This window comes from Haliotis rufescens, unplaced genomic scaffold (genome assembly GCF_023055435.1).
Source record: "Haliotis rufescens isolate VD_foot unplaced genomic scaffold, xgHalRufe1.0.p SCAF_9, whole genome shotgun sequence".
NCBI classification, from domain to species: Eukaryota; Metazoa; Mollusca; class Gastropoda; order Lepetellida; family Haliotidae; genus Haliotis; species Haliotis rufescens.
The window spans coordinates 32910058-32923068 of NW_025964383.1; the positions used below are offsets into that span (position 1 = coordinate 32910058).

The 13011-nt window shown below is 38.9% G+C and overlaps 1 protein-coding gene across 1 annotated transcript; it reads right to left on the bottom strand.

Annotated features, from left to right (window-relative positions):
* Positions 1–2433: 2433 nt before the first annotated feature.
* On the bottom strand, positions 2434–11897 carry LOC124111157 (ras-related GTP-binding protein A). The gene is made up of 8 exons (XM_046470774.2): positions 11719–11897; positions 9843–9942; positions 8806–8872; positions 7994–8216; positions 6826–6921; positions 6034–6156; positions 4141–4348; positions 2434–3585 (listed from the first exon to the last, which is right to left on the bottom strand). The coding sequence occupies exons 1-8, from the start codon at positions 11728–11730 to the stop codon at positions 3491–3493; spliced, it is 924 nt and encodes a 307-aa protein (XP_046326730.1). The 5' UTR covers positions 11731–11897; the 3' UTR covers positions 2434–3490.
* Between the last annotated feature and the right edge of the window lie 1114 nt (positions 11898–13011).

The window sequence follows — 13011 nt, forward strand, 5'->3', positions numbered from 1 at the left end:
GCCTAAGTAACCTACTTTGCCCAGCACTCTTCTCTAGTCAGAACTTGAAACTTTTTTAAGATGACGGTGATGATAATCATCACCATGACGACACAGTGAACTGAAAGTCTCACTGGGCGATGTTCCTGGTCCAGCATCATAATGTTCACATCAACTCATACTTAGCAGAAATACTGATATAAGCAAAGAGTACAAGACACTACGTACATGAAGGGACCTTGTCCGACCAAAGGATGCCATAGACCATACTAAAATATTTAAGTACCAATTAGCAGAAGTATCAACTTGAAACAAAGGACTATGTTTGTACATGTGTTATAAACAAAATTGGGATTTTCAGACAATTAGAAGACCAAAACAAAAATGGCGGTCAAAAGACAAGACGCTGAGAAAAGGGAAATAACTCTTGTTTCTATGCCAATGTCAGTGACAGTTCTAGTCTACAAAGAAAGGTACATATTTTCTAAAAAAATATATAAAAGCAGTGGTAATGGTAACTGCTGGGTTAGGCTTAAAAAAATAAAAGAATTGGTCAGGCAATGACTTTTAAAAATTAGAACTGGCGTTTTTTTTGGTTGTTGCTTGTTTAAACAAGTATGTCACCAAATAAACAGATGTGTACCATCAACCCAGGAAAGGGCCTCCCTACATAAACAAGCATACAAACTCCTATTGCCGCCATGACCGTAACACGAGATGTGCAGTAAAGCAGTGCACATGTAAAGGGAAGTAACTGCATGCTAGAATTAGGATTTATAATTATTTTTTTTAAATGGAAATAAAAACGAAACATGAGGCTTTATGATGATGCAGGCGGTGCCAGAGAACCAAGACTATTATTTTTTTTAGACTTACAAACATGTACATTTTTTCATTGAATGTTTTTGTAATATTGAGCTTGCAATAACTCATATCCTGAAAGTGCTATGATACCGGGGGTAATTAACTGTCGAAATCACACGTGAGTCGATCGGCACTTACTACTGTGTTCACAGTATCGCCCTGCTCTCATAGTTTGGTGTACAGGATGTTACGAGTAGAAGGGCTTGTACACCATGAGGTGGAAGGTCAATGAGTGCACATGAATGGTCCGCTCTTATAATCAAGTACAATCTGCCAACGAATCATCACAAATTCATCATTACAAGTCTACAAATGACAATAACTGATTTCCAGTGAATACAATTTCTGCTACAATGACATCTATCCTGACTACCTTCAGAAGTTGCTATATGGCTGAAATAACCCCGATGCCACTTCAAATCTTAACTCACACAGACCTCAGAATGGTATGACAAGTGTTGTAAAATCAAACACTATGACAGATATCAAGATGTGATCACCAATTATTTTAGTTCTATTTTGTATTGGAATAAATTTTCGAAATTAGGCACTTTCCCGGACTCGTACAGAAAAGTCAGGTACAAATACATCGGAAATTCCACATGAATGTGTGCCTATGAAAAATACTCAGAATACTGTGACACAGAATAAAGGTGATGCAAAGCATATACAGCAGAGAACCAGTCTCTGTAAGAATGGCTTCATTACAGATTGTACGTTCGTTTTTCTCGCAACGGATAAGAAGATATTGTAAGCAGTTTACCATAAAAATGGGAAATAAAATCAGTCAGTGTGCTTAGTGTTCAATCAAACATTAATGGGTTGGGGGTTGTTGGGGGGTCAATAATGTATTGATACACCCATATCTCTTACACTATTTGTGATTTGTGTTTTTCAAGCTAGTATGTAACCAAATTTTGTTTACAATAATTTCGGGGAAATCATATTTTAAATTATCGTAGAATTTGACTCCCGGGGTCATGTGTTCGAGGCGCTGAATATTTCAAGATTTTTTATTTGGAAAATTGAAATAAAAACTAACCGTGCGGCAGACATTATGATGAAGCGGGCGCTACCTGAAACCAAGACCTTTTTATTATTTTATTCAAAATTTCATTCAATGTAAGTTACAAGTTGTATCACAAACAAACCCAGCATTTAAGTATCCTGGCAGACACCCAAGCAAAGCCACAACTTTAGTCATATTGATGTGGCTAAACTAACCCATTTTGTGCCTTTGAATAGAGTTATGTCCCTTTACAGAACTGTCATCAGTTATTTTCCAATATCATGATACATACAGGGGTAGGTATATTGTGACACCTCTACTGCCATAATAACACAGTGAATGAAATATGATTAATTAGAATTGCCACTTTTACCTGATTTATCATAAGCAGCACCAATCACCAAGCCATAACATTTTGTTTGTTTTGTTGTTTAACGCCGCACTCAGCAATATTCCAGCTATATGGCGGCGGTCTGTAAATAATCAAGTCTGGACCAGACAATCTAGAGATTGACATCATGAGCATTGATCCACCCAATTGGGATACGATGACATGCATCAACCAAGTCAGCGAGCCTGAACTTCATCTTAAGTAAATTAAGGGGGGGGGGGGGGCATTTTTATGTATAGTGTTGGGGGAATCCTCATGTTTTTAAGTTTAAATTGAGGTATTTTAACCCTATAACTTAACATGTAAATCATTATAGATTGCTCTGTTACAATTGAAGTCACCTCTTCAATTAGTTATACATAATAACTTGAATAGGGAAAATCTTGATTCATATTTTAGTGTTTCAGTAACATTCACAGCAGATTTGGGGTAGATTATCAGCCTCTGAGCAGAGCGAGACAAAATCCCTGCAGTTGGTCTTCTCTGTTGCCACAATAGGCTGCTGACCCCACCTACCCACAAAACCTACAATGCACTGTCATAACAAAGTAGTAATATAAATTTCAATTCTCTGCGGGTACTTGTACCAGACATGCCTGAATGCCATTGTTCTTCTGATACTGAAACAGTATGACTGTGGTGAATCACATTCAAGGACATTCCTACAAAAAAACAGCCATGTTGGTTTTATGAAAAATTGCAAAATGAATGGTAGTGTGTGCCTCAACCTGATTGGTTGAAAAAATGTTAAATGGAACTCAAATTTGAAATTAAACTATATAAAATGGAAAACATAAATTAAATATAAAGTTTGATCAATATTTATAATTTTTTTCTCACATTCTGCTAACCAGGCTAATTCGTCGAAGTCATAGCATCATAGAGATTACAATTACTGAGAGCTTTTGTATTTTACAATGTCTATAAACATGTCACTTCAAGTTCGCGGGAGAATTCAGGGCACAAAATACTCAGTTACACTCGCAAATCTATCTGAAAAACATGCATATCTCCTTATTTGGTCACAAGACAACCTGGATTGGTACCTCTTTAATGGCTTCATTATTCGGGAAAACTCATGAGTGGATCTGACTTGGAGCGCAGTTCCGCACTGATTACTGATATATCATCTGATACATCAACACATTCGTAAGTCCCATCACTGATAACTCATCATATGTCCCCCTGCAGACACACAGACAACAATGTCAAATCAGCAAGTTGCTAGTACTGCGTCTCTTCCCACATCATCTGCTGGCTATGGCTGGATGTTGTTCAACACGTTCCAACTTCTCGAAATGTTTGCGAGCGTTCTTGATGTTGATGAGCGTGGCAGCAGAAGCTGGAAAACATAAAAAAAAATCAATAAACAGCAAATAAACAACAAATAAACAACATTTGTGATGCTAACTAAGAGATGCAGGTGCCAGGTCCTGGTGACACCAGAGAGCATGGGTGTGGTGTGACAAAAATAAAACATGATCTGGGCAGATATTCAAACCCTTAAGGCGTTGCCCCTCGTCTTAAATCATGAGTCAATAATGACACCATGGATGCCTGAAGATCAAAATGTGGTATCTTTACTAAATCCTTAGTCACAGCTGACCCCTCAGCCTAACTGGCATTCCCATGACAACATTAAAACACATATACAAAGTCACGAAGAACATATATACATATCATAACTAGGGATACATGATCATACATTCTACACTGTGTGAGATGGAACAAACTGTCTGTTTACAATGGGGGATAACTCTTGTAGCCCTTCTTGCATACCACTAATAATACAGTAATCTCATAACACAGATGTCTGAGAGAGGCAACTCTGTAGAGATGTGGTGGCCACAAACCTAGAACATGATCGGGGCAATCCGAGACGGGGGTCTATACTTACGTATTGCCGGGTCCGACATGACGACCATGACGTATGTGTTGGAGGTGAAGACGTCGATGAAGGCAGCGAAGGACGAATTGCGGACTTCCATGCTCTGGAAGGATGCAGCCAGTCTGCTGCAACTCAGCTTGAACTGCTTGATGATGTTGCTGATCTTCTCGAACCTGTGGACGTCTCGATGAGGCTTCCGTTCACAATGTGAGATCACCTGCAATACAATGTTCAAAGGTCAGTTGCAACACAACATTCAAAGGTTACCTACAATACAATGTTCCTAGGTCAGCTACAATACAATGTTCCTAGGTCAGCTACAATACAATGTTCAAAGGTCACCTGCAACACAATGTTCATAGGTCAGCTACAATACAATGTTCAAAGGTCAGCTAACAATACAACATTCAAAGGTTACCTACAATACAATGTTCATAGGTCAGCTACAATACAATGTTCAAAGGTCAGCTAACAATACAACATTCAAAGGTTACCTACAATACAATATTCATAGGTCAGCTACAATACAATGTTCATAGGTCAGCTACAACACAACATTTAAATGTTACCTACAATACAATGTTCATAGGTCAGCTACAATACAATGTTCATAGGTCAGCTACAACACAACATTTAAATGTTACCTACAATACAATGTTCATAGGTCAGCTATAACCCCCGTGGAGCTGAGAATGATAATAATAATAGCGTAATAATAGCACTTTGAGCATGCCCCTGAATGATATGGAAATATGCGCAACATAAATAGACTATTATTATTATATATTAGATGTAAGACCTAAAAAGCAATATGACCATCACCAATTTTCAAACAAGATTGGTATTCATAACCAACAAATAAAATAAATTAAGTCTGTCTTGAATTCTTCAAGGAATGGCAAAGTGTCAAATATATCACTGTGATAAATCACACTTAAACATCCTTGGTATGTAACTATTCGTTATGTGTGTTTTAATACTTATTAACAAGTTGAATTCTTCAAGGAATGGCAAAGTGTCAAATATATCACTGTGATAAATCACACTTAAACATCCTTGGTATGTAACTATTCGTTTTGTGTGTTTTAATACTTATTAACAAGTTGAATTCTTCAAGGAATGGCAAAGTGTCAAATATATCACTGTGATAAATCACACTTAAACATCTTTGGTATGTAACTATTCGTTTTGAGTGTTTTAATACTTATTAACAAGTTTAGGTCACTTTGTAAAAATATTAAGATTTTCAAGCTATTTGGGTGATTGACACTTAAAAATGCAAGGCTTTTCAAGGTTGACACTAAAAAATCAAGGTTTTTTCGAGAGGGACCTTAAAATTCAAGGCCTATTCAAGCCTGTACGAATCCTTGTTCAATATCAGGCAATGATAAGGTTCGCACAGAGTTCAGGTCGTTGTTATCTGACTTCAGTAAGATGTAAACAGCCTCATTTTATTGCCCGACTAAAAATAGATACACGTCACTATGACAACTCACACTGGGCTCAAGTATCAACAGGGGTCGGATGAACACATCTTCCCGAGGCAAGGGAGTTAACTGACTGTAAAAGTCCTGTTTCCACCCTTGCTGAACTAGGCTGGAATTTCCAGGCTCGATCGTAGCGCGACCAGTGACTATTACGAGTTATGTCCCTTCTATTGACCAATTAAATCCACCTCTCACATCACTTGCATTTGCTTCAAACAAAATGGCTGCACCCAGTGACTGATAATCAAATGGTTTTTGTAACATAAAGGGTCTTACTTCGCAAAGTGCATCCAATCACATGAGCACCTTGATTAAATACATGAAAAGATTAGGAAAATAGCTATTGACACTAAGTTGACGGTACACATGCTTTTCAAATCCTGTAATCAACCGAAATCTGCATGAGATAACTCACCAGGAATGTAGCTCTTTCAAACAGCAGGACTTCGTCTGCATCAATGATGTCAGCAAAGTTCTTTAAGTTGTTCTCAAGTTGTTGTACATTTGGAATCAGCTGATACACAATGGAGGACCAACCCTAGACAAAAAACAAGTGTAAATTTCTCCTTATTTCTCTACATTGAACATTAATCCTCAAACAATAGTTAGGAACTCAACGAGAAAGAGAGAGAATACTGACATGTACTATCATGAAATTATCAAGTATTCCCAAGGTGGGAGAAAATCCCTATGGGATTAATTCTATTTGATTACCCACTCTCAATAAAATGAGAGTTTTTCCTCTTATACGATACTTCTCTTAGTCCCTTAATAATTGACAGATGAAAGAACGCATGCAATATAGTGTGGTATGTATCTCAATACATGAATCATGAATAAATTGCATTATCATACCTCCATGTCAGAATGACGAGATCTGATTGGTCAATGTACGTTACCTGATATAGCACAAGTTAACCCTCTCTCAATCAAACAGCTGTTTTCTAACAATTTTGAATTAGTGTTAATTCTTTTACAAAGTCGCATTTAAACATGTCACTAAGATAAATTGGTTGTAGCAGAATCACGAGGGGTACATGGGGTTTTATGCGTCCCAAGTTCGGTTTTCTACGACTCGCCTTCGGCCTCCGTCTCATGGTATAAAACCTAACTTGGGACGCATAAAACTTCATGTACCCCTCGTGATCCTGCTACAACTCGCAATACAGAAGTCCAATGTCCATCACTGCCGACATGCTGTAGTTACCTTGTATAACGTCTCATCCCATATTGAGGTAGCAAAACATGTACAGTTGAGGGGCTTCGACAGGCGCTTTAAGTCCTCTTCTCTCTCCCTGAATATCTGCCGATAGAATTACATACAATGACATTCTTTTATGCAACTTCTCCTTCATTTAAAGGTTTGTTTGCTTGTGTTTTATTGCCTTACTCAGCAATATTCCAGCCATTCGATAGAGGCCTGCAAACAATCAACCAGACAGTCCCGTGATTGATCTTTTGAGCAACAATCGTGGTTGTCTGGGTATGTCACACGTCTCTTCAAGTCACCGAGCCTGACCACCTATTGTCACCTGTTATCATGTTTAGGAAAGCTGTTACTTTGTACTAGAATGAACGTTGTTTTGTCAAATATACTCTCTTATACGTTCCACATACCATAGTAATTTCAATTGTATAATGCCAGTATAATCCTTTTGGGTTTGTATCAAAACCTTTTACAGCAATGAAATAATTAACATTAGCCTCCATTAGCCACAGAGAGATGATCAGCTCCAAGATAATACTCTTTTGGTTTGTCTTGATTAAAAGACTAAAACCGACAACATCACTTTACAGATTTTTTTTGCGGTGAACAACATGAGGAGGAACAAAGAAATATAAATCTATAATATTTTCCGTGATTCTATTACAGTCATGCCCCGCTCATACGGACTTCAGATATCCAGAAACATCGGTTCCCGGACGATTTTCATTCAAAACGAAATAATTACTATATAAATTTACCCGTATATACGGAAATTCAGTTTCCGGAACTGGATGGTCATTTTCATACACAAAACACTGAAATGCACACAAAATTGTTTCACTTACCCGGACAATACACTTCCGCTGGTGGTAATCATTTGATTCGTGAGAAGTCAATTAACCAAGTGACACTGAGTTACGTTTAAGACGAGCTTGTTTATTGTACATGTAATCCCATTCGATAACCCACTACAGTCATCTGTCATGAGTTGCATAATTGAAGAGAAGTAACTCTTCCAGTAAGAAGCTGGTTTCAGTTATACGGAAATTTGTTTATACGGACAAATTGTGAAATGATGCAAGTGTCCGTATAAACGAAGCACGACTGTATTGGGGTTGCATAGAATCAGTAAGCCAAATTTTAAAAATGCAGTCATCCCCCTCCTCACCAGCTCTCTTTGGTCGTCCTGCACCAGGTCCATCTTGTGGATGAGGCAGAAGATCCGGGCCTCCGGGGAATTCTGCAGGATGGCCTCCAGACAAGACTGGTAGTAGTGCATGTCTTTCTCCAGCTCCCGGCTCTCCACGTCAAACACGTAGATCAACACCTCCACGTTCCGGAATATGTTGTCTCGCTGACTGGCGAAGTAGTTCTCCATGAACGCCTCTTGTCTGAAGGTCACAAGGTCACAAGGTCAAAAGGTCAGTAGTGTCAGTAGTGTCATTAGTAAAATCAGTACCATGTGTTACAAACGTTAATTTTTGTTGAACAGATCTGGTTAATAGGCAGTTGTGATGCTGCATCAAATGTCATTAGGAAAAAGTTGAACTCCAGCTTGATTCACTCACAGTCCCACGGGTTCAAGATCAACACATTAGGGCTGAGACGAGTCCAAATTTACTACCCGGGTACCCATTCCCCTATTAGCCGACCCTACCGGGTACCCGCTGTAGGTCTCAAGATATAGGTACAAACTGTCCGATTGGGAAAAGTTTGACAAAACCCCTGCAAAATGTATTTAGATACACTTATGAAGCAATCTGGTCATGCATACACTGAAGTTTTATCTTTATTCAAACATATAAAAGTCAGAAAGAACATTAGTGACTTGTACTGTAACCATAGAGTTTAGAAAAGTTTGGTCATTAAACAATATATCACATGACTAACCACGGTTTTGGGGGTCCATGGGTCCTACTCAGTACCCACCTGACCCGAGTACCCGAGTTACCCGTCCCCCCCTACAACATATCTACCTACCCTCCACAGTCCCATAGGTTCAACACCAAGTTGCCCAGGAATCTCACGTGAGAATGTTCCACATCAACTGAAACACCAAATATACGTCTTTTTAAACCCTTCAATATATATCCACAATACTGAAACACCAAATATACGTCTTTTTAAACCCTTCAATATATATCCACTATACCCATTACTGCACATGGTCACGTATCCCATGGACCTGTGACGATCTGGGGTAGAAAAGGTATTCAGCAACCTTTCCTGTCGGAAAAGGCGTGTCATCATATCCTAATTGCGTGGATCGATGCTCATGATGTCAATCACTGGATTGTCTGGTCCAGACCCAATTATTTACAGACCGCCGTCATATAGCTGGAATATTGCTGAGTGCGGCGTTAAACAAAGAAACACAAATCCCCTGAGTTTGTCTGTGACTTAAGGTGAGGTGAAATTGGGTTTAACGTCGTGTCCAAGATTATTGCACTTATATAGCGACCTGCATGCATGTGTGTGTGTGTCTGCTTGTACTAGTCCGGACTGATGCCGATTTATAGTGCTAGCTCACTGAGATACCATGCCGCAGTTTAACATGAATACCCCACTCAGACACAGTGTACTGACTCTGAGCCGACCAGTCCTTGTTTTAGCCCCTTAATGTCGAGCGCCAGACAGGGTAACAAGTCTGTGACTTGAAGGCAGCATTAGAAATTGGCACTAGTCCTATAGTCCTTGCCAAACTGCCCAATGGTAAAGGGATCATAGGGACTAGTAGAAATTTGCCCTTTTTAAGGGTTTTGCTATATGTTTTCATTATAAGGACTAGTGGATGAAAACTGTTAGTTTCTACCGCTGTGATGGAGCCCTGGGTTCATCATCTATGTTAACAACTATTTTACAAGATATGGATAAAATGTTCATCTATAATAAAAAAACTGTCAAAATAAACATGGTGATATTTTTGCACATTTTACACCAATACACAGTTCATCGGGAGCTCTGTTCATGTTTCCTAACGTTCAAGGATGTTTCAGCATGATTAGCGCAGGTCTTACTTGTAGCTCCGAGTCTGCGGGTGTCTCTGGCGATGTAGTTGGCAAAGATGATGGACCTCATACTGGTCTTCCCTGACCCACTCTTCCCCATCAGCAACACCTGAAACAGTCATACAAAACTGTAGGTAACCACGGTATGGTTGACAAGCATATACACAGGTATGAGGCATCGTTTATACAGGTGAGTCGATTGGGATGTAGTTACAATCAGAGAGGAGAAGCCTGTTAACACTGCCTCATACCTGCATATATGCTTGCCTACCATACCATACTCGAGTTAAATTTACTACCTGGGTACCCGACCCCCTATTTCCCGACCCTACCCGGGTACCTGCTGTAGGTCTCAAGAGATGGATACAAAATGTCTGATTGGGAATTGTATTACCGCAGCCCTGGCAAAAACTATTGAGATACATGTATCAAACGACCAGATCATGGGTACACTGAAGTTGACTGAGGCTTTATCTTTACTCAAACATAACAAGTCAAAATGAATGCGAACATTAGCGACTTGTAGTGTAACGAAATGTTTGATAGGCATTACTTAGCAGTTGACTTGCTTGACAACGGTATAAGGATCTATACCGAAATGTCGCCTTTACAGTATTAAAGAAGTTGTCATCCATAAATTGTGTCTAAACGGTATAAGGATCTATATAGAGAATCTCACCCGAGTGTCTTTTGATATCAAATATATCAACACGAGTTGATAAAAGTGGAAAAATTCCGAGGCTTCCTGAGGATTTTTGCCACTTTTATCAACGAGTGTTGATATATTTTGTATCAAAAGACACGAGGGTGAGATTTTATTTATCATCCAACATCATTCTTTCAACTTTTTCAATTTGTAGACAGTAATTAGCAGTGTCTTCAGTGTAAAAAGTACTGCAAACAGCATCAGTAGCAGAGCCATTAGTGATGTCATTTGGTTGTGACGTCATGGTAACCAGTGATGTCACAATGGTCTGCAAAGCTTGATCTCATCCAAGCGATATCTCCTGTGGGAGCCAGTTTTGGATGATAAACCAAAATGTCACCTTTACAGTATTAAAGAAGTTGTTATGGATAAATTGTGTCTACTTTGTAGCGTAACCACTGAGCTATAGTGAGTTTTTGTCATTAAACAATATATCACGTAACTAACCACAGGTACCCTGGTCCTACTCATGACCCACCCGCCCCGAGTACCCGAGTTACCCAAGTTACCCAGACCAGCCCTAACATGCATCAACCAAATCAGCAAGCCTGACCACCCGATCCCCTTTGTCGCCTCTCATGGCAAACATGAGTTGCTGAAGACCAAATCGATGCATGTCTGAAACGTTTACATCAGAGACCATGTAATAGATCTGTTTTATGGCCTCTGTTTACGTGTATCATATCGACAAGCAAATAGAGGACTCAAACCAGAGACCATATACCGATGGTATATATCATCTCTGCTCAAACACACGAACATAGGATTTGAAGGCAAAGCAAGACAGCAAATTGTGTTACCTTAGACAACCATGCAGAACACCCACCCTTACTCCGAATAATGGCAAGTAATGAGATTATTACAGGTCAATGCCGACGCAACGACGCAATAGTATCCATGGCTGTCCAATTTTATTATAGCAATACATCATTTTTTTAGACTTTTACAATGTTTACCAGTCTAACAATTTATGGTCATGATATTATCAATATGCACCCACTTCCGGAAGATGTGTGAATGATGTGTCTTTCAGTTTGGGGCATTTACGCATTTAACGAATGACAACGAAGCTGATGATCACTGATCAATGAATCAGCTGATCGAAATGCACATTGCACTGCAGAAAGAAGGCGGGTTCAACAGATGTTGACAGTGCGAAAACTATGCTGTACAACAAACCTTTTTCTTCATAATGGAACTGCCGAATCCTCTTCACAAATTACCTTCTTAACAAATGTATACACTGTAGATGTGGTTTCGTAACGTGCTATCTACATAACACTTAAACCCAAGATATGATCTCGAAAATCTGAAAGCACACACTTCCGCCAAGATCACATGACTTGGACTGTCGCCCAGCCGCTTTCCATTCACTTCCGTCCGATGTCATAGACTTGCATAGGCTCCATTTATATATTTTTCGAATGTCATTTGGCGTGGTTGTGCTTCTACCTGTACATTTTCAGTATTGTTCACATAAAGATAAGACACACGAACGTTCATGGCCTTGTCTGTTCATGGTAGGCCGTTGATTTTAATTAATTGATATCTTCAACTGTTTTTAATATTCCTATAGGATTATGAGATATCATCCAAATTTTGTGTTTTGCTTTGTTCAGGTTCTGTTTTATTCTGACACACAAAAATCGGCGTGTGAGGTACAGAATGTCAGCACAGTTACGCCTGAGTTTTATCAGTTTTGTGTTCAAATATACTCAAAGCCACATAGACGGATTGTTATTCACCAGAAATCAATATATAAATATTTCAACAATAATCAAAAACAGTTGTTAAATGTAAAATATATTGTTCATGACCCCCCCAAAACAACAACAAACAAACCCAAAACAACAACAAACAAACAAAACAAACAAACAAACAACAACAACAACAACAAAACAGAAAATAGATAGATAGATAGATAGATAGATAGAAAGATAGATAGATAGATAGATAGATAGATAGATAGATAGATAGATAGATAGATAGATAGATAGATAAATAAATAGTGAAACACTGTTCAATCATACCAGGTCACCATGTAACAGAAAAATAGTGCCATCGGTGTATGGTCTCTGGTTTCCGCATCCAATAAGGTATGATTGTACAAACGAATCTTGCCGAGGCAAGAGAGTTAACTGACTATAAAAGCCCGTGGAAACTGGACTTTTAAAGTCAGTTAACTCTCTTGCCTCGGGAAGATAACGAATCCGTGGCATTTTGTGGCTATGAATTAAAGACACCACAAAAGCAGTATCAACTGTTACACTGTCAGAAAGAGAAATATCGACTGTAATGGTCACTACTGAGTGTGCCCCCTGTTTAATTATTTTCATGCACAGCCCGTCGGATAGACTTTTTTAATTAGTTGGTTTACAAGGTTTATGGCCAAGAATTCAATGTAGGTGGTCGGGGGCGGGGGGAACCCGTCCAGATCAGTCCTGCTGATAATGAATGAATTTTAACATGGCA

Bases quoted from the DNA above. Each gene is read 5' to 3' on its own strand.
- LOC124111157 (XM_046470774.2), bottom strand. The intron at 8,217-8,805 runs GTAGGTAGATAT...TGTGACCTTCAG, and splicing joins AACCTATGGGACTGTGGAGG to ACAAGAGGCGTTCATGGAGA. The intron at 6,922-7,993 runs GTGAGGAGGGGG...TTCTATCGGCAG, and splicing joins AGGACGACCAAAGAGAGCTG to ATATTCAGGGAGAGAGAAGA.